Source organism: Stenella coeruleoalba, assembly GCF_951394435.1.
Source record: "Stenella coeruleoalba genome assembly, chromosome: 11".
Taxonomy (NCBI): domain Eukaryota; kingdom Metazoa; phylum Chordata; class Mammalia; order Artiodactyla; family Delphinidae; genus Stenella; species Stenella coeruleoalba.
The window spans coordinates 58825269-58846720 of record NC_137157.1 but is presented as its reverse complement, the minus strand read 5'-3'; the positions used below and the strand labels follow the sequence as shown (position 1 = coordinate 58846720).

Genomic DNA, 21452 nt, shown 5'->3' with positions numbered 1-21452 from the left:
ATGGCTTATACACATACCCACACAACCAAGCCACTGTTTGGTGCAGTCCTTAAGCTGGGCTATCTATGTCTTTGGCTGTCCTGCAGAACAAAGTACAGGACTTGGTGCGTAATAAACCTTCAAAAGTGCTTGGGGCTTCCCTGGTGGCACAGTGGTTAAAAATCCGCCTGCCAATGCAGGGGACACGGGTTCAAGCCCTGGTCCGGGAAGATCCCACATGCCGCAGAGCAACTAAGCCCGAGAGCCACAACTACTGAGCCCACGTGCTACAACTGATCCCACGTGCCACAACTACTGAGCCCGCATGCCACAACTACTGAAGCCCCCATGCTTAGAGCCTGGCTCCGCAACAAGAGAAGCCCCGGCTCGCCACAACTAGAGAAAACCCACACACAGCAACCAAGACCCAATGCAGCCAAAAATAAATAAATAAATTTTTTTTTAATTAAAAAAAAAGTTCTTATGATTTACTGACTGAGGAGGTCATGTAGGAAGGGGAGATGAAGGATGGGGAGTGTCTTTGTCTTTTTAAGATTAGAGGGGAGACAGGAGCAGAGAGACAGGTCCTCTCCAACCGCTGCCTCATATCTCCAGTTCAGATGCAACAACGATACTCCAAACCCTATTACTCAGCAGCTATATTTCTGATAAAAATGGAGGATTCTCTTCCAACAAGTCTCAGAACAGTCAAGAACTGCTTAGACCCCTCTGTTTCCACTAGAGGGCCTCGTGTATTCATTCCTTCTCCTCTCCAACCTCCACCAAAAGTATGTATATATTACATTTGTGTTTGTATGTGTGTACACGTACAACATACACACAACACCCACATACACCCTTCCAATCAGAGCTCTCCCTCCCCCTCTCCACCACCAGGTGTATGAGGGAAGATTCCAGGAACTCAAGCCTTTGTTACTGTGCCCTACTTCAATGAAGGCTAGGAGGCGGTTAGACAGAGTTGGGGCGGGGCCAGGGAGCAGGATGCCTGGGTCTTCAGTTCCTACCAGTAAGTCCCTAGGCCTCAGCCTCTCTCCCTTGCTCTACCAGCCTCACCACCATCCATGCTGCCCCAAGAGCCTTAACTACAAACAGATTCCAGACAGGAGAAGCTGAAAGGATCTCCTTTCACCCCGACTGTTGGCCAGGGCCTTCCACAGCACCTGCCAAGGCCAGCAGGTAAAGTGGGAGGGTTAGGGCATGGAGAAAGGGTGGATTCAGACCAGAATGCTCTTTTTTTTTTTTTTTTTTTTGCGGTACGTGGGCCTCTCACTGCTGTGGCCTCTCCCGTTGTGGAGCACAGGCTCAGGACGCGCAGGCTCAGCGGCCATGGCTCACGGGCCCAGCTGCTCCGCGGCATGCGGGATCCTCCCGGACCGGGGCACGAACCCGCGTCCCCTGCATCGGCAGGCGGACCCTCAAACACTGCGCCACCAGGGAAGCCCCCAGACCAGAATGCTCTTTGCACCTGAATCACAACCCCAGACTTAAGGGAAGAATCTGAGTCTTGAGAGAAGGAGGTGTCCTTAGCCTGGGGAAAACAAATCTGAGGTACCTGGCGTTTGGGTTTAACGGAGGTGAGGAACCTGGAGGCAAAGATGGGCAGATTCTCTCAAGTAGTGTCAAGCAGTGTGGAGCCCATGGTGGCAGGGAGGTGTCTGGTCTTAGGATGTGCAGTCTGAAACTCTGGCCTTGCTCCTGCGGAGCCTCCTGAGTGTGAATTCAATCCATGGTGGATGGATGGAAAGGAGCTGGGAAGGCCCCTGGTGGCAGCAATTAGGAGAGGGTGAGAAGTTGGTTGGGTGGGCAACAGCCAAGCTGTCTCATCAGCGGCCCCGCCCCCTACCTTGGCCTCCCAGGGTTGGGATGCGGGGAGAGGCTGTGAGTGATTGGAAAGACAGATACAGAGCTGTTACGGGGCGGGAAGATGAGCTGCGCAGGAATGTGGAGAAAGTGGCACAGACCAGAGCCCTGGAGATAATCGGGGGAGGGAGGAATCGGGTCTGGTGAACTAGAAGTTTCCAGAGTTAGGGGCGCCCGGCGCCGGGCGCGGGCGCCGGCGGGCGGGCCTTCTGGGGTGGGGGGCGGGCAGCTGTGTCGTCAGGAGCGGCGCGGCCCCGCGGCAGCCGCGTCTGCCTGGCCCGTCCCCTCCAGCCCAGCTCGGGCTCCAGCTCCCGCGCCGGCGCTCCAGCTCCGACAGCGCGCCCTCCGCAGGCAAGGTAGAGACCCCCGCGAGCCCCCTGCCGCCTCCCGCCCTCCCGCACCGGAGCAGGCCGGGGCGGGGGCCGCGGGAGGGGACGCCCCACGGGCTAGGGTAGGGCTGCTGGGCCGAGAAGGAGGAAGCGTGACAGCTGGAGCGGGTAGCTAGAAGGGTTTGCGCCAGGAGCAGGGGGCAGCGGGAGGACTGGCCCAGAACCCCGTAAGTAGTGTTTCCCGCAGACCTTGCCCTCCATCTGTCCCGATGATTCGGACAGATGCTGAAGCTGGCTCCTGGGGACCCGAGTCGGAGGAAAGTCCATTTTGGAACCTGCACAGCGCTGCACGGGTGGAGAAGGGTTCTTGTTTGGCCTCCTGGTCCCCAACTTCCCACCCCTCTCCTTTCCACACCTGTCACCGGGAAGTTTCTGAAACTACCTGGGTCTGAATCCTACTTTTCACCTTTCAGTGGGGGAAATGAGCTTTACTGAGGAAGAAATGCAAGTATTGCTGGGCATCTCCTCAACCTCTTAACCATATGAGCCCACATCCCCCAAGCATGCCAACATCGTAACTTCCTCCTGTACTGCACAATGACACCCACCCCCACACACACAAACACCACCCCCTTAATCAGGCAACACTACCATCTGCCATGTTTGTGGAGGCTTAACAAATATTAAGGCTTCAAGCCAAATGATTCCCTCTCAGGGGCCACTGACTGGTAGCAGGGATGGGCAGGAAGGAAGAGACCCTCCCTCAGTCTTCAGAAACAGGAGGAGGATGTAAGCCCTGGTGTGGTTAAGGGATTCAGAAGTCCAGGTAATCAGGTCTGGGCCCTCAAAAGGGAGTGCCTGCCCCTTGGGGATCCTTGCTGGGTCAGCCTGAGTGTTCTGGGGGCATAGCTGATTCTTGGGTAATGGTAAACCTACATGATTTGGAATGTGAGCAATGAGTGTTGATGTGAAAAAGGAAACTTTAAATGTTAGCACTGGCTTTGGAAATCATAGTTATCTCTCAGTTACCAGCAATTTTAGTATTTAATGTTTAAAATAAGATCTAGAAGACCAGAGACACTAAGATTTAATGGAATGGACTAAGGACACTATGTCTAGAGTCTGGGTGTGACCCTGAGAGAGTGGCTCTCTATCTGGGCCTCAGTTTCTTCCTCTGTAAAATAAGACAGTTTGTGCCTCCCAGCTCTGAGGACGCTCTAGGATTCTCTGCCTCCAAGTCAACTTCTTACTTTCTCACCCCAAGTTGGTAGGGGCAGGCAGGGAAACCAGAGGAGGGAGGGGAAGGGTGAGTCACAAATAGCTGGCGGTTGGGCAGCAGACCCCACCCTCCTAGCCCTAGCCTTGGTCTGGACTAGCCCAGGTTACAGCCTCAGGGCTGGGATGGAGCAGGACAAAATTGGACTTGTTCCAGATTTTTAAGGCCCTGCACAACTGAAAAAATCGCAGGAGCCTTTATGTCCAAGGTCCCAGCCCAGGAGTGTCCTTGGACCCTGATAGTCTAGTTTCTATAGCCACCTCCTCACCCTCCCAGAGGCAAAATGCAGGATCCTGATATTACATGCCTGTGCCTGAGACATGACACAAGTGGGAAGGTATACAACTTGGGGTTCACTGCTGCTGGGAGTCCCTAGAATTTATGCCATCCTGGGTCCAAGGCATCATTTTTCCTAATCTCCAGATATGTTTCTCTAGGTACCACCCTTGTATAATAATAATAATAATAATAATAATAATAGCTAATGTTTCCTGAGTTCTTTCTCTGTGCCATGCAGTTTGCTAAGTATATTGCATGTATTACCTTATTTAACCCCCCCATGGTGACTGATTTCTCCAGGTAACCATTTTACTGATAAGAAAACAGGTTCAGGGAGATGAAATAACTCACCCAAGAGCTAGAATTCTTTTTTTTTTTTTTTGGCCACGCTGCGTGGCATGTGGAATCTTAGTTCCCTGACCAGTGATCGAACCCACACCCCTTGCATTGGAAGCGCAGAGTCTTAACCACTGGACCGCCAGGGAAGTCCCAAGAGCTAGAATTCTAATCCAAGCCTATCTAATTCAAAAGTCCTTTCTTTTAACTTCTCCTATATACTACATGTAAGACCGGGGGGGCTTGTGAAAAGACAGGCAAGAGAGAAGTATTCTGTCTTCTCTCCCGTTTGTCTCTTGTTTGCTCTCTCCCTGTCACTTTCTCTCTCAGATTCCATTTCCTAGAACCTTGGAGCCATCTAAGAATCCCCAGGGGTAATCAGAGAGGCTAATTAAGCCTTACAGACCCCATTAGCCATAAGACTATTATATATTCATTAGATCTGTTGGCAGGAGAAGTTAGATTATAGTCATTGAAAGGACCAGGTGGGTGGAGTCCTTTCTCCACAATATTAGTGTCTCAGAACCCCCTTCTAAGTGTTCCCAGAGAGCCTCCAGAACAGGAATGCTATACATGGAGGTGAGTGGCAGAGATGTCCCAAGGGCAGAGGTTACAGAGAAGTTTCTTGCACCATCAGAAAAAAAATTCTAGTAGACCCTAACTGCCTCCTTAAGCCTGCCCCAACCACCCTAAATAAGTGAGCGGAGGGGAGACAGAAGGTCAGGGCCTTGGATGGAGTACCACAATAAGTGCTTTAGCATCATTCATTCATTTAACAAATATTAATTTAGCACCTACTATACGTGCCCCACATTGTCTCATGTTCCCCTCACTGTCCAGATGGATACTCTGGCATCCCATTTAACCGCGCTTGGATTAAGAGTCCCCATATATGACTCCCTAGCTTCATACAACTATTTGTACAACCAATATGGAGCACTTATAACATGATGGGCATTAGGTATTGGGGATACAGTGGTGAATAAGACTGATAAGTTCCTGCCCTGTGGAACTTACATTTTGGTAGGAAAAGACAAACAGTAAACAAAGAAGCAAATAAATGGGCAAGATAATCTCCAGTTGTGATAAATTCTATGAAGGAAACAAAGGAGGGTGCTACGCAAAGGAGGGGGGCTACCTTAGGACAGAACGATCAGGGAAGGTCTCTTGGAGGAGCTGACGTTTCAGCTTAAGCAAGAAGTCAGCTCTGTCAAGAGTGGGGAAGGATGGTCCAGGCCGACAGAGCAGTAAGTCTCATGACCCTGAGCAGGGAAAAACTTGGCATGCTTGAGGAACAGAGAGGAGGGCAGTGAGACTAGAAGGCAGTGTGTGAAGGGGAGAGTGGAACAAGAGGAGGACAGAGAGGTGGTGGGGGAGGGGGTTGCACCACGAAGTTCTTGGGTTGGAGCCTTGGCTCCTCCCCTTGTCACCTGCCTTGGGAAGTCCCAACCTCTCTGAGCTCCCGTTTCTTCATCTGTAGAATGGCTATACCAATAATTCCCTATCTCATAGAATTTGATTTTACTTGTTAATACAATAACTACCATTCCTTGTAGGCCCTCTATATGCCAGGTGTTATACTAGGTACTTTCCATACATTATTTGACTTAATCCTCACAACTGTGAAAGATAGGTAGCATTCTGCCATTTTATAGCTGTACTTTGCCCAAGTCACACAGTGGTAACACAGCTAAGAATGGAACCCAGATATGACTAACCCCAGTTTTGTTTGACTCCAAAGTGGTGTTGTACTATGCTAATGTAAGATATTGTTATTGCTGTTACTGAATCCGCAAGGCAAGTTGCCCTCTGCAGCTTGGCCCCTGGGTCAGTGGTCAGCATGATCCACGTGATGGCTCCTCCTTGGTCCCTGGGTCCCATAGCTGAAAGTTGGGGCTCCCTAAACACTGCTAACCTAGCAGGGTGGAAGGAAGGCTCCCGCACTCAGCACAACCCTCCTGGAGCTGAGACGCCCGGCAGATGCTCAGAGCTTTCTTCCCCTACCTTCTCCCCAGTCTCTCGTGCCTGGGTCCCGCCCTTCCCCAGTGGAGCGCTGCGGGACGCAGACGAGGCGGGGCCGGGGCTGGGGACCCGGCTAGAGCTGGTTCTTTGTCGCGCGCGCCAGGAGCGCTAGAGGTCGTTGCTGCGGGGCGTGGGTGGCTCTGGGAGTGGTAACTGAGCAGGGCTGGGGACCGGGGCTGGAGGCGGAGCAAGATGGGGTAGTGGCCCGGGAGGCGTGCCGCCATCTCAGTGAGAACCGCCGGAGGGCCGGGTCTGCGGGATGCGGGATGCGAAGGGAGATGGGACAGAGCTTAGGCCCGGCAGAGACTACAGAGATTGGGGTTGGAGGGAGAAAAGGTAGGAGCAGGCGAGGGACACACTCCCAGAGACGTGTATAGCCTGGGAAAGAGGGGTGGGGGGCAGGGATGTGAGGGATGGTCAGAGATGAATCAAGACAGGTTGGGGAAGAAATCAGAGAGCTGGAGAAGGATACAGAAACGTTGGAGAGAAAGTCAGGGATGAGTCAGAGAAACAGAGACAGCGGACAGACACTGTCAGGGAGAGACAGAGACACAGAGGAGAGGAACACAGGAAAAGGAAGAGACTTAGGGAGGGACTCAGAGACAAGAAAAGAACAGAAATAGTAGTAGGAGTGGAAAATGAACAGAGTATACAGAAGCAAAGAGACCCAGACAGCTGGCCAGTCCTGCCACATGCTCTTGTCATCTTCCTCCAGAGCTACCCTTGGAAGCAGAGTTCCAGGAGCCAGAAGTACTACTACCAAGCTGTCTTCGTGTCCATCCTTAAGAAAAAAAGAAAGATGGCCAAGGAGAGGGGCCTAATAAGCCCCAGTGATTTTGCCCAGCTGCAAAAATACATGGAATGTGAGTCTTCCTCTCAGTCATTCAGTCCTGGGGACCTTACCCTTAGACAATACCTCCTCCTCTTCATTCCCCCAAGTTCCCCCTCTTTTCCCCAGTGGCCTTGAGACGGGATGCTCCTGAGATATGCCTGGCTGGGAGCAAGAGGCGAGGGAAATAGGAAGATGCCCGTGGTCTTAGCTCTCTACCCACCTTCTCTGAATCTTGACTGCCTGCACCACATCTCAGAGAAGAGAGATAAAGAGGGCAACCACCTTGGAGGACATGAAATGTTTTTCTCTCTGTACTTCTGTGTTTCTTCTTGGAGTTTCTTTTTCATCTCACTGGAATCTTCTTTCCCGTTGGATGTCTGGGTGGGACTGTGGCAGAGGGCAGGGAGAGCTGAACCAAACTCATGCTCTCTTCACTCTCTTCACATCCTAGACTCCACCAGAAAGGTCAGTGATGTCCTAAAGCTCTTTGAGGATGGTGAAATGGCTGAATATCTCCAAGGAGATGTGAGTGGCAGCTGGGAAATCCTCTCCTTCACCAACTCCTCCCACCTTTGTTTTGCTACTCCATCGGGATGCCCAACTTCCAGGGATTATTCTGGGCCCAACCCTTGCTATCCTCTCTCCCCAGCATCCATTGTTACTGCAACTATTGCTTTAGGACAAAACAAGAGATTCTAGTAACTCAGGACTTAGCCCAATAAACCATACTCCTGCCTTGGGTGCTTCTCAACTCTGCACTTATTGTCACTGTCCCCACCACTCCCAATTCAGTCCCCAACTCCCATCCTGCAGATCTCCCCAGGGTAATGCTTGCTCTCATCGTAGGCCATTGGGTACGAAGGATTCCAGCAATTCCTGAAAATCTATCTGGAAGTGGATAATGTTCCCAGTCCCCTAAGCCTGGCACTGTTTCAATCCTTCCAGACTAGTTACTGCTTAGAAGAGACTGTAAAAGAAGGTATGGTCACGTAGATGGGACTGCGCTGGGCCTCCTGAGGAAAAGTGAAATTAAGTGTGGGTTTTGGGGTGAGAGTGGAATTGAGTCACATGTTGGGGGCAGGGTGGTGGGAGGGAGAGGTAGAGGGTAGCCAGGCTTGCCTAGGAGCCAGAGGGAGGAAAGTTAAAGGGAAGAGTTGGAACAAAGGAAAAGAGAAGAGCCAGACTGGAGGGAGCCCCAACCTCAGATCTGCTGTACTTTCTGTAACCAGATGTGGTGTGTCTCAGTGATGTCTCCTGCTACTTTTCCCTTCTGGAGGGTGGCCGGCCAGAAGACAAGCTAGAGTGTGAGTTACCATTCTGGACTGGGAGAGGGAAGGAAAGGTGAAGGGAGAGAGGGTATTCCCCAGCCTTCCTTCCCTCATTTTTTCAGGATTCCTAAAGGCTGACAGGCCAGACAAAGGTGGGGCCAGAGAATGGACCCATTTCCTCTGTTTCCCCAGACTCCTTATACCTAACGCCATCCACCATAGTCACCCTAGTTCCCACGTCTTGTATATTTTCGTGTGGAGGACCCGGGATGGGATGTGGGAGGTGTGTACTGTCTCGCCTATCAGGTTCACCAAGGGTGGAATCCAGACCTGTTTCCCCTCCCTTTTTGTCTCCCATCTCAGTCCCAGCCCCAAGTCCTGGGCTCTTCATCCAAAAAGTCTCTCCTTATCTCTTTGTTTCCCCTGTATTCTGTTATGAATTCTTTGGGTATCCCTCACAAACTGACCCTGGCCCCCTAAAACACCCCACAGTCACCTTCAAGCTGTACGACACGGACAGAAATGGGATCCTGGACAGCTCAGTGAGTTGGGGGACCTGTATGCTGTGCAAGGGAATATGTGTCCATTTGTCTGTGCCCCCCGTCCCAACTCTTTCAGGATCTTAAGAAGCAGAGGAAGCTAGAGGGAGAAGCTGAGTCCTCTAGGACTAAATCTGGGAGTAGGTCCCAAGCTCTTGACCCCTAAAAGAGGATGCTGGAGACACGACTTGGGGGCTCCGTTGCAAACACAGACACATAGACATTCATTTACTTGGCAGAGACACCTGAGAATGAGAGGGGGTCTGTGGGTGGAACTCAGGAACCCTGATTTCTAGAGGAGGGTTTGGATGGTGGTAGTGAGGCAGGGTATGGCTGTGGCTCTTACCCTCTCGGCCCTCAGGAAGTGGACAAAATCATCATACAGATGATGCGAGTGGCTGAATACCTGGATTGGGAGGTGTCTGAGCTGAGGCCGGTAAGGCAATTCTTCCTGCATGTCCCTTGTTGTACCTGCTCCCTAGTGAGACCTTTATCTACCTCCCCCCACCTCTGACAGGCAGCCTGGTGCCCTTGGCTAGGATGGCTAGGCTGGCTGTCCTAGGGGACAGTGGAGAAGTGTCAGCTCTGAGGGGTTACTCACACCAGAAGTCCACCTCCCCACATTCTCTGCTCAGATTCTTCAGGAGATGATGAAAGAGATTGACTATGATGGCAGTGGCTCTGTCTCCCTAGCTGAGTGGCTCCGGGCTGGTGCCACCACCGTGCCACTGCTAGTGCTACTGGGTCTGGAGATGGTGAGTAGGAGAGACTTGTGAGGATGGGCAAAACAGTTGCCTTGGGTTGTACTTGCCAGAGGTTGGCACTCTAAGGGCTTAGACATTCCCGATCATCTGCTGTGCCCTCCCAGACCCTGAAGGACAATGGGCAGCACATGTGGAGACCCAAGAGGTTCCCCCGACCAGTCTACTGCAACCTGTGCGAGTCGAGCATTGGTCTTGGCAAACAGGGGCTGAGCTGTAACCGTGAGTGTAACCTGGGAGTGTGGGAAGAGGGGGGCAGCCCAGCTATCTGTGGGAACACAGCACTGAACTTAGAGAGACCTGACTTTGAATCCTGGGCTCTGCCAGTGACTGGTTATGTGACCTTGGGAAAGCCACATAACTTCTTTAAGTCTTAGTTTCTTCAACTGAGAATGAGGTAATTGTGAGCTTTAAATAAGTTGATGCAAGAAAAGTGTTTCATGTAGTGCATGTACATACTATTAAGTCTGCAATAAAAATTAGCTATTATTATTGTTGTTGTTATTGTTGCTGTTGTATCTGGGCCTCCTTTACATCATCCAGCTCAGTTCCTGACACATGAATGGAGTGGGGTTGGGCATATAGTAGCAATTGCTCTTTTAGGGGGAAGAGTGAGCAAAAAGCACAGGTCTTGGAGGTGAGCCCCCAGCCCAAACTTGAGTTCTGTACTACACCCTCACAGCAAGGGGTTATATGCCATGTTTCAGTGAGTGATGCTGTCTCACCCCCAGGTAAGGAAGAAATAGGGGGAGGGGCTGCAGCTAAGCCTCTGACCTTCTTCACTCTTGCCCAGTCTGTAAATACGTCGTTCACGACCACTGTGCCATGAAGGCCCAGCCCTGCGAAGTCAGCACCTATGCCAAGTCTCGGAAGGACATTGGTGTGAGTGACCCCACGCCCACCAGATCACCACCCCCGTCCTGGCCCTGGTCCTGGCTCTTGGCCCATTGCTGCCCTCAGGCCTTCCCCTAGTCCCTGCTCAGACCCTCTCAGACAAGAGTTTGCCTTTCTCCCCAAGGTCCAATCACATGTGTGGGTGCGAGGAGGCTGTGAGTCTGGACGCTGCGACCGCTGTCAGAAAAAGATCCGGATCTACCACAGTCTGGTTGGGCTGCATTGTGTGTGGTGCCACCTAGAGGTCAGTCCGGGAGCTATCCCTCCAGCCTTGCTTTGGGCCCCTCCCTAAGCTGCCCTCTCCGGTGGCCCCCTCGGGCACATCTCCCTTACAGCCTTGGTTGCCCTACTCCCAAGGGCTCTCTTTCGGTAGCAGACCCCAAGCTGAGAGGTGACGAGGTTCCCTCCACAATCTCTCCGTGCCTGCCTTGTCTTTCAGATCCATGACGACTGCCTGCCAGCCATGGGCCATGAGTGTGACTGTGGGCTGCTCCGCGATCACATCCTGCGTCCATCTTCCATCTATCCCAGAGTCCTTGTGAGATCCCTGGACAGCGGCTGGGAGGGGACAGGAATGCTTCCCCCATTCACACACGCACACAATGCCATTTAGAGCAGAGAGCCTATATTTTTAGGATTCAAGTCAGACTCTCATCTGTTTATGGATTCACACAATCCAGTTTTCCTTCCTTCTGCCTCCTTCCCTTCCTAGGCCTCTGGACAGGAGCGTAAAATTAGCAAAACAAACCAGAAGACCGTGGATGATTTAAATTTGAGCACCTCTGAGGCACTGCGGGTACAGGGCTGAGAGGCTTGGGCTTCGTGGTGGGGACCTCATGGGAGGGAATGAAGTGGGGAACCTGGGGACTGGTTCCTGCTCCCTGGGGGAGGGGAAAGCCACCTGGGGGGAATGCCAGCCCTCTGCTCCTGTCTCCGGGACCCATCTTAACTCTGACAAAATCCTGCTTTCCTTATCCTTGTTTTCTTCCCTCAATGCAGATTGACCCTGTTTCTAACACCCACCCACTTCTGGTCTTTGTCAACCCCAAGAGTGGTGGGAAGCAAGGGCAGAGGTGAGAAGAGCTCTACTAGATCTTGTAAAATAGAGAGGGAAGATGGACAGAGGTTGGGTATCTGTGTGTATGCAGGGGACATACCTTGAGGACATCAAGAGAGTGGAGTACAGGGACCTCCCTGGCGGTCCAATGGTTAGGACTCCATGCTTCCACTGCAGGGGGCGGGGGTTCCATCCCTGGTGGGGAAACTAAGATCCTGCATGCTGCACGGCACGGCCAAAAAAAAAAAAGAGAGAGAGAGAGTGGAGTACAGAATATCCATGCTGTGCCCTGCCATGAGCTTTCCTTTTTCCCCACACAGGGTGCTTTGGAAATTCCAGTATCTACTAAACCCTCGACAGGTGTTCAACCTCCTAAAGGATGGTCCCGAGCCAGGGTGAGTATAGGTTAGGGGCTGTATCGCAGGGTTTGTGTGTGTCTGCCTATCTGTGTATGTTGGAAAAGAGCAGGAAAGAGTGCCTGTTGGGAGGGGAGGTCCAGGGGAAGCCCAAGAAACCAGACTTCAGAATGCTGCTTTTGCTGGGTATCCCTACCTCTGAATTCTCCAGCTCATCTCTGTTCTGCTCTCAAAGAATGGAGATACCAATCTCTCCCTCACCACTAAGAAGTGGCTATAAGATTTCCCCATTGTACTTTTTCTCTACCCTTAATAGAAACAAGTCGTTTGACAAAGGGGAAGGGTGTTCTAAGGAACGAGAGACAAGAAGTACTTACTCTGCCTGTCCAAGAGTTGGGTAGCCTCAGTCCAGTTATCCTTCCTCATCTTCTCTCTCACCTTTTGTCTCAGGCTCAGATTCTTCAGAGATGTTCCTGATTACCGGGTTTTGGTGTGTGGAGGAGATGGCACAGTAGGCTGGATTCTAGAGACCATTGGTCAGTGCAGGGAGCGGCTCTGGGCTGGGCCCAGGGGCAGTGGCCTTCCAGAGCTAACTCCCTTCATCCGTCTCCTTACCTGCCTCCACAGACAAAGCCAACTTGCCTTTTGTGCCTCCTGTTGCTGTGTTGCCCCTGGGCACTGGAAATGATCTGGCTCGTTGCCTAAGATGGGGAGGAGGTAAGTGGTTAGAAATTGTTTTCCTGGGGAATGGGGGGGTTGGGTAGGTAGGGAAAGGCACACAGAGAAGGCATTTAGGCATCTGGTGAAGAAAAAGCCTTGGTGGAAAAGAGAGGCACAGATGGGGGGGGGGGTCCCAAAGTGGATTGTCCCAAAGGAAGAGAGCTCTGGAAGAAGCAAAGACCTGAAGGGTCAAGGATGACAGTCTGAACCTAGAAGGGTCAAGGGTGACAGTCCTCTTCCCTATAAACCTAAAAATATCCTTCTGTTTCTCCCAAGTCTTAGGGCTCAGAATCAAAGAATATGGGGGTAGAGAGGACAATGTGGGAATAAGGAAGGTTGTATAAGAGCTAAGCCAGATGCTGAGTGATGGAGCTAGCAGGGAGCTTGGCCATGATTCATTCATTTATCCAACCAATTACAGTTGACCCTTGAACAGCATGGTCTTGAACTGCGCCGGTCCACTTATTGAGGATATTTTTCAGTAGTAAATACTATAGGACTACACAGTCCATGGTTGGTTGAATCCACAGATGTGGAGAAACAGTGGATACGGAGGGCCAACTATAAGTTATACACAGATTAACCCCCATGTTATTCAAGGGTCAGCTGTAATCAGGGGTCATTCATTCATTCATAATTTTTCCCATGTCTTTTGCAACAGTCTCCTAGCTGCTCTCCCATTTCTAGTCTCTTTTTCCCTTCAAAGAGAAAGTTTGAGAGATGTAATTGGTAGATAAAGAGGTCAGTGTGGGGCAGATAGAAATCGTCCTGGAATTGAGGAAGTTGTCTTGGAATTGAGGCTCTTGGATTCAGAGTCCAGCTCTGAGATCTTACAGGAGATTATGGAATAGGAGGCTGCTAAGGAGAGCTGAAAGTATTCTAGGTGGAAGAAGTTGTGTAAGGCCAGAGGAGTCACCAAACAACATGGTGGTGCATTTTGGAAAGCGAGTTGTTCATTGTGACTGGGACATAGGGTGCACAGTGGGCAATGAGAAGAGGGAGGACTGAATTGTGCAGGGTCCAGAAAATGCAGGGTCATGAATGCTGTAGTGAGGAGTTTTTAACTTCATCCTGCCAGAGTTTGAAAACTGACAGAAATGATGTGTAGTGTTTTGTATTGTTTGTCTTGCAGTGTTTTGAATTTTTTTGACCTTGGTTATTTCTAAGAAGTGGGTCATGTATCCTTCAATTCACCACAATCCTCTTACCTCCCTTCCAGTCACTCACTTTACGTTTCTAGCCTCTGAGGCATTTGAATGTGCAATCCCTGAACCATGGGGAGCTCTGGAACTCATGAAAGATGTAACTAAAAGAAAAAATAGGTGTGTGTGGGTGTGTGTGTGTGTGTGTATGTATGCATATATAATACTTTATATATATAAATTATAGTTTGTATATAATAAAAATTACTTTTTATATAAAATATTATTCCAGAAAGGAGAAATATCTCTGCATAATATAATTTAATTCTTGTATGTAAACATATGACCATTTGTGGGGGAGGCATGCTTAAATCCTCAACATCTTTTTTTTTCATTAACAGTATTAGACACTTTGAAATCATGAACTTTGAGTCTTCACATTTTTTTTTTTTTTTTTTTTTGCGGTACGCGGGCCTCTCACTGTTGTGGCCTCTCCCATTGCGGAGCACAGGCTCCGGTCGCGCAGGCTCAGCAGCCATGGCTCACGGGCCCAGCCGCTCCGCAGCATGTGGGATCCTCCCAGACCGGGTCACGAACCCACGTCTCCTGCATCGGAAGGCGGACCTCCAACCACTGCGCCACCAGGGAAGCCCTGACTCTTCACTTTGTGTTTTGCAAATGAGACTCTCATAGCAGTTTCTGCTAATTCCATCTGAATCATGAAAATAATGATATAAATACAGCACTAATGAAAACTTGTGTTGATATTGAAAAAAATCCTAAGATTCAAAGGGGGATTGATGGAAGGAATACTGCTATGGGAGCTCTGTGGAGGATGGATTGGAGGAAGAAGGCAGGACCTCAATTGCAATTGTCTAGTCAAGAGATGATGAGCACAAAAGCAAAGGCAGCACCAGTGGAGTCATGGGGTAGAAGCCACAATACTTGGTAACTAATGGATTGTGGAGGAAGAGGTAAAGACAAGTCTAAGACATTTTCTAGGTTTGTGGACTGAGCAGATGGGGATACCATTTATTAAAATAGGGAACATAGGGCTTCCCTGGTGGCGCAGTGGTTCAGAATCTGCCTGCCAATGCAGGGGACACGGGTTCGAGCCCTGGTCCAGGAAGATCCCACATGCTGCAGAGCAACTAAGCCCGTTCACCACAACTACAGAGCCTGTACTCTAGAGCCCATGAGACACAACTACTGAGCCCACATGTCACAACTACTGAAGCCTGCGGGCCTAGAGCCCATGCTCCGCAACAAGAGAAGCCACCGCAATGAGAAGCCGACGCACTGCAACGAAGAGTAGCTCTCGCTTGCCACAACTAGAGAAAGCCGGCGCGCAGCAAAGAACACCCAACTCAGCCAAAAATAAATTAAATAAATAAATTTTTTTTAAAAATAGGGAATATAGGAGGAGGACCAGTTTAAGGAAGAAAGATAGATTTGGTTTTGGATGTACTGAGTTAAGGTATTAGTGGAGCACCTAGGTGGAGATGTGTGGTGGGTAGTCAGAAATTGATGTTAGGAATTTAGGAGAGAAGTCAGGGATGAAGATATGTGTTTGAGAGTCAACTTCTAGGAGGTAATTGACATCCTCAGAGTAGATGAGTTACCCAGGGAAAGAGGTAAGAAGAGAAAGTGGATAAGGACAGCCAGATCCTGGTAAACACCCTATTTAAGGGTTGAACAGAAGAAGATGAATTATTAAAGGAGTCTGTATTAGTGTCCTCTTGCTGCTGTAACAAATCACCATGGTGCCTTAAAACAACACGAATGTATTATCTTAACAGTTCTTGAGGGCACAAATCCAAAATCATTTCCACTGTGCTAAAATCAAGATGTTGGCAGGGCTGTATTTTTTCTAGAGGCTCTAGGGGAGAATCCCTTGCCTTTTTTCCAGTTACTGCAGGCTGCCTGTATTCCTTGGCTTACATCCCCCGCTTCCAACCAGCAATGTTATCCTTCCAAGCTCTGCTGCAGTTGTCAAATCTCCTTCCATGACTCTTCTTTCTTGTAGCCTTCTTTCACTTATTAGGAGCCCTGTGATTACATAGGGCCCAGCCAGATAATCCAGGATAATCTCATTTTAAAATCCTTAATCACATCTGCAAAGTCTCTTTCGCCATTTAAGGCAACATATGCACAGATTCTGGAGATTTGGTTGTGCACACCTCTGAAAGGCCATTGTTTTGCTTACCACAGAGACTAAGAAAAAACAGAACAGGTCCTCTGTAACTTTAGTGGTATTTTAGAGGCTGAGTGAGGAGTTTCATGTGTTAAAATGAGAGCTAAAGATATACTATTGGTTTTGGCAGGAATCACTGGCAATCTTTGCCAAAAGAGTTTCGGCAGGGTGGTATGGAGAAAGGCAAATTATAGCGGGTTGAACCATTGATGGAATGTGAGGAAGTGAAGACTTTTTTCTTTTCTTTTCTTTTCTTTTTTTTTACTGCACCACGCGGAATGTGGGATTTTAGTTCCCCAGCCAGGAATTGAATCCGTGCCCCCTGCAGTGGAAGCGTGGAGTCTTAACCACTGGACCTCCAGGGAATTCCCTAACTAGTCCCGTATTGATAGACATTTGGGTAGCATTCAGTTTTTTATTACACACCATACTGCAGTCTATCTCTGCACACAGATGTGAGAATTTCTCTAGAAGAGATTTCTAGGAGTGGAATTGCTGGCTCAAAGTATAAATATTTTGCTAGTTATTTTATTTTTTAAAAATTACACAAGTAATGCATCAGTACATTTTCACTGTGGAAGGTTTTAAAAAGTAAAACGTGTGAGTCTTCACATAAGGTTTCCTCTTCCCTACCCCCTCGCCAAATTCCACGTTCCTCCCCAGAGATAACTGTTTCCTATTTGCACGCATTTTCCTGTTTTCACACACACACATAACTTTTAAACAAACATAAATGGGATCATACTACACACATTGTCCTGGGACTTCTTTTTTCATTGAATATGTCTTGGAGAACTCTCCATGATACTACATAGAGATTTCATTCTGATTTCAATAGCTGCACATTATTTCATAGCATGGATTTGGCATAATTTATATAACCTTCCCCTCCTGGTGGACATTTAGATTGTTTCCAGTTTTTTCCTGTTTTACAGAGTACCTCAGCAAAAATCCTTATACATCCATCTCTGTGGATTTTTGTTTCTGTAGGAGAAATTCCTAAAAGTGGAATTGCTGTGTCGGAGAATATGTTTTGATAAAATTTGATAACGTTTTGGTAAAAGTTGCCAAATTGTCTTCCAAAAATGAAATACCAATTTATGCTCCAACTAACAGCAAATGAGAGTGCCAGTTTACTAATAATCCCATTAGCGTTTGGTTTTCTCAGTGCCTTCATAGTCTGTCAATCTGATAGGCACAAAAAGTTAACTAATTTACAATTTTAATTTACAATTCTTTTAACTATTAGTAATATTGAGCATCTTTAATATGAATATTGGCCATTTGTATTTCTTCTGTGATTGGCTTGAGTTATTTGCCATTTTTCTACTGACTTTTAAAAAAATATTTATTTATTTATTTGGCTGCCTCCGGTCTTCATTGCGGCACGTGGGATCTTTCCTCTCAGCGCTCGTTGCAGCGTTCGGGCTTCTCTCGAGTTGTAGCCTGCGGGTTTTCTCTCTCTTGCTGTGGTGCATGGGTTCCAGACCACGTGGACTCTGGAGTTGAGGCGCACGAGCTCAGTAGCTGTGCGCGGGCTTAGTTGCCCCGTGGCATGTGGGATCTTAGTTCCCAGACCAGAGGTTGAACCCGTGTCCCCTGCATTGGAAGGCAGATTCTTTACCACTGGACCACGAGGGAAGTCCCTAATTTTTTTTTAATGGTATTATTATTTTTTTATTAAATTTATTTATTTTTGGCTGCATTGGGTCTTTGTTGCTGCACGCGGGCTTTCTCTAGTTGTGGCAAGCAGGGGCCACTCTTCATTGCGGTGCGCGGGCTTCTCATTGCGGTGGCTTCTCTTGTTGCAGAGCACAGGCTCTAGGCGCATGGGCTTCAGTAGTTGTGGCACGTGGGCTCAGTAGTTGTGGCTCACGGGCTCTAGAGTGCAGGCTCAGTAGTTGTGGTGCACGGGCTTAGTTGCTCTGCGGCATGTGAGATCTTCCCGGACCAGGGCTCGAACCCGTGTCCCCTGCATTGGCAGGCAAATTCTTAACCACTGCGCCACCAGGGAAGTCCCCCTGACTTTTTAAATATAGTGATTTGTAAGCACTTTTTGAATGTTGGAGAAGTTAGTCTGTTATGTGTGCTGCAGATATTTTTTCCCAGTTTGTCTTTTATTTAGGTGTGTGTTTATTTAACTGTACAGAAGTTGTTTGTTTGCTTGGTTAGGTCTTTTTATTTATTTACTTGTCAGAACTATTTCAGTTTATTTTGTGGCAATTTTGAAAATTCCAAATATATTTGCTTTACTTCTGTTTGATTTCAGAAGTTTTTAATTTTCATATAATTGTATTTCTCAGTCTTTTTCTTGCTTGGCTCTGAGTTTTGTACTATGCTTTAGAGAGGCTTTTTCCGCTCAAAGATTATGAAACATCCACTCATGTTTTCTGCTAGTACAAATTCTGCTTACATTTAAATTCTTTGACCCATCTTGAGTTTATTTTAGTGTAAGGGGTGACTTCTACATCCAGTACCATTTACTGAATAATCTATCTTTCGCCATTTATTTAAAATGTCATGATATACTAAATTCCCATATATACTTGAGTCTATTTCTGGGCACTCTGTTCTTTACTATTGAACTTTTTATTCCAGTCACTGTGCCAGTTATTACCCTGTTTTGATACCCTTGCTCTATACTGTGTTCTATCTGGTAGAATGGGGAGAGGAAGCGTCAGAGAAAGAGAGAGATTATTCCCATTCATCACTTATCTTTTTCAGCACTTTTCGTTTTCCTGGCTATTTTCTTTACTCTTCCAAATGAACTTTGGCATTATTGTTAGATGCGCACACACATTGGGAACTTTCACCCTCCATGATAGTGACAGTGTGGAGAAAAGGGTCAGTAAGAGTCTGACCTTAAGATTGGTCCATGGGAGCCATGACTGAACACCCTGCCCTTTCACTGCTTAGGGCTTGGAGGATCTGCAGAACCAGGGCAGAGGATCCCTGGGAATCTGTGGATCTGGGAGCTGAGAGGAGGTCCATTTGGGACCCAGGGTTCAGTGCTAACCTGTCTTCATACCATCCTTAGGGTATGAGGGACAGAATCTGGGGAAGATCCTCAAGGATTTAGAGACGAGTAAGGTGGTACACATGGATCGATGGTCTGTGGAGGTGATACCCCAACAAACTGAAGAAAAGAGTGACCCAGTCCCCTTTCAAATCATCAATAACTACTTCTCCATTGGTGTGGTCAGTGGAGTGGGGCATGGGGGGGACGGGAGGAAGTGGGAGTTAAGCAGGCAGAGGCTGGAGGAGGGCAGAAAAGGAAGGTAGAGGGTAAAGGAGCTGTGACACAGGGAAATCAGAAGTGGGCACAGTGGTGTGAGTTGCAAGAAAAGAATGTGGGACGAAAAAAAAAATCAGAATGTGGGACGTATCACTCCCAAACTGGAGAGTTAAAGAGAGAGAGGGTTCTGTGCTGAGGAATGAGGCAGCCTCTGATCTCATGTACCCTGGACTCCCCAGGATGCCTCTATTGCTCACCGATTTCACATCATGCGGGAGAAATATCCTGAGAAGTTCAACAGCAGGTGAGGGAGAGGGGGCGGGTGTGGGCATACACAGTAGCAGGGACCACGTGGTGGCCAAGTCTGACTCGGTGCTTAGACGGGCAGTGACACCTCTAGGAAGCCCCTCAACCAAGCTTCACTGTTCCCCACGGGACTGCAGTTGGGAGGTTGATGCCCTTTCCTGTCACTTAGCCCACCTGTGCCAGCACTCTGTAATTTGTCCCCTCCCTCCTGGGCCTGGTGTTGGGGCCGACACAGAATGAAGAACAAGCTATGGTACTTCGAATTTGCCACTTCTGAATCCATCTTCTCAACGTGCAAAAAGCTGGAGGAATCTTTGACAGTTGAGGTGGGTGTGATGAGAGCCAACCCCACATCCTTTTTAGCCCCTTATATCTTACTTTCTCCCTCCACAGGAGCCCTCAGGAACTTCTCATATTCTTGAACCTATACTTTGACCTCCCTGCTCTCTAATCCCGATTTCCCAAGTTTGTAAGATACACCAGTCCCTACTTCCCTCCACCTCTTGCAAACCTCCAAATCCTAGTCATCCCAGTGTGTTATCTGGTGGAGGGAGCGGTCACGTCCATCATGATGCCGTGAGGCAAGGATCTGTGCTCTCCTCCCCTCAGATCTGTGGGAAACCACTGGATCTGAGCAACCTGTCCCTAGAAGGCATTGCAGTGCTAAACATCCCGAGCACGCATGGGGGCTCCAATCTCTGGGGTGACACCAAGAGACCGCACAGCGATATCCATGGGATCAACCAGGCCTTAGGTGCTACAGCCAAAGTGATCACCGACCCTGATATCCTGAAAACCTGTGTACCAGGTAAGAGGAGCAGCCTTGGGAGCTGAGGGGGGGGGGGGGGGGGGACTAAGGAGAAGGTGTGACTCTCTTCAGAGGAACCCTGCTTCTACAAAACCTGTCTCCCTACCTCCCACCCCCCCAGACCTAAGCGACAAGCGGCTGGAAGTAGTAGGGCTGGAGGGTGCAATTGAGATGGGCCAGATCTATACCAAGCTCAAGAATGCTGGACATCGGCTAGCCAAGTGCTCTGAGATCACCTTCCAGTAAGGAAAACTCAAGCTGGGGGCTCTGAGGGAAGGAGTGGGACCAGGAAAGCAGAAGGGTATGGGAATGGTGGGGAGGGACTGTACCAGACCTTCCCCAGTAACAAAGGGTCTCAAGGCCAACCTAAGAACAGAGTTTTGGTACTCGGTTGATAAAGAAATTGCCACCAATCTGCCTTGACCTCACACAGCACCACAAAAACCCTCCCCATGCAAATTGATGGAGAACCCTGGATGCAGACACCCTGTACAGTGAGTATTGCCTATGCCTGCCAAAAACTGAACCCCCAGGCTCCGTGGATCCTAAATTTCCATTCCACAGCTTCTTTACTTCCTGCTGAGGCCTCAAGTTCCCCTGTGCACCCTTCCTCCCAAATCCTGATTTCTCAGCCCCTGGCCTTCCTACCATGGCCTCTCTAGGACCCTGGCAACCCACCCTGAACCCTACAGATTTTCCCCTAAATCTCTGCTGCTCCAGCCCCAAGGCACTAGGTCTTATCTCTGAATGCGCCTCCTTCCTTTCCAGATCAAGATTACCCACAGGAACCAGATGCCCATGCTCGTGGGCCCACCCCCCCGCTCCTCCAATTTCTTTGGCTTCTTATGCTGAGGGGGGACATCTCAGCCTCCAAGCCAGCCTTGAGCCCACCTCCTTGTGCCTGGACTCTACTCCCTAGGCTCTGTACATTGCTGCCAAACACTCCTGCCAGCTCAGGGGAGTGTTCCTTCACCCTCACAGTATTTATTATCCTGCACCATCTCCACTATTCCCCATGCACATGTGCACACACACACATACACACACACATCACAAACAATACATTGAAAGTGCCTCATCTGAATAAAATGACTTTTTTTCCCACTGGGATATCTGTTAAGTAAGTGGTACACCTCCTTCCTTTATACCTCCACTCCTTTATTGACATAGATTCTCCCAGAAGTAAGGAAATGACAGCTCCAGGTTCTGAGTCTTTATTTCAGGCAATGGTAGCTTCC

General features: G+C 49.0%; 1 protein-coding gene across 7 annotated transcripts; it reads left to right on the top strand.

The window, feature by feature from the left end:
- Window positions 1-239: 239 nt before the first annotated feature.
- DGKA (diacylglycerol kinase alpha) lies at window positions 240-21438 on the top strand. 7 transcript variants are annotated; one of them, XM_079938463.1, is made up of 24 exons: window positions 240-1176; window positions 6818-6965; window positions 7386-7459; window positions 7781-7913; window positions 8164-8238; window positions 8695-8744; window positions 9103-9177; window positions 9377-9496; window positions 9610-9724; window positions 10296-10384; window positions 10521-10640; window positions 10836-10934; window positions 11109-11192; window positions 11396-11469; window positions 11774-11848; window positions 12260-12345; window positions 12437-12526; window positions 18903-19063; window positions 19340-19404; window positions 19642-19732; window positions 20016-20214; window positions 20336-20456; window positions 20648-20708; window positions 20983-21438. In XM_079938463.1, exons 2-24 carry the CDS (start codon window positions 6902-6904, stop codon window positions 21064-21066), a joined length of 2205 nt encoding a protein of 734 aa, XP_079794589.1. In that variant the 5' UTR covers window positions 240-1176; window positions 6818-6901; the 3' UTR covers window positions 21067-21438. The 7 variants fall into 7 exon arrangements, with proteins under 7 accessions (XP_079794589.1, XP_079794587.1, XP_079794588.1 ...); XM_079938461.1 differs by lacking the exon at window positions 20983-21438 and having other exon boundaries at window positions 20648-20936; XM_079938462.1 differs by lacking the exons at window positions 240-1176; window positions 20983-21438 and adding an exon at window positions 6216-6438 and having other exon boundaries at window positions 20648-20936.
- The last annotated feature ends 14 nt before the right edge of the window (window positions 21439-21452 follow it).

Coding starts and splice junctions, on each gene's coding strand:
- DGKA (XM_079938459.1), top strand. CDS start 7,076: ATGCTCCTGAGATATGCCTGGCTGGGAGCAAGAGGCGAGGGAAATAGG. Junction 8,239..8,694: donor GCCAGAAGACAAGCTAGAGT/GTGAGTTACCAT, acceptor AACACCCCACAG/TCACCTTCAAGCTGTACGAC. Junction 12,527..18,902: donor TTGCCTAAGATGGGGAGGAG/GTAAGTGGTTAG, acceptor TACCATCCTTAG/GGTATGAGGGACAGAATCTG.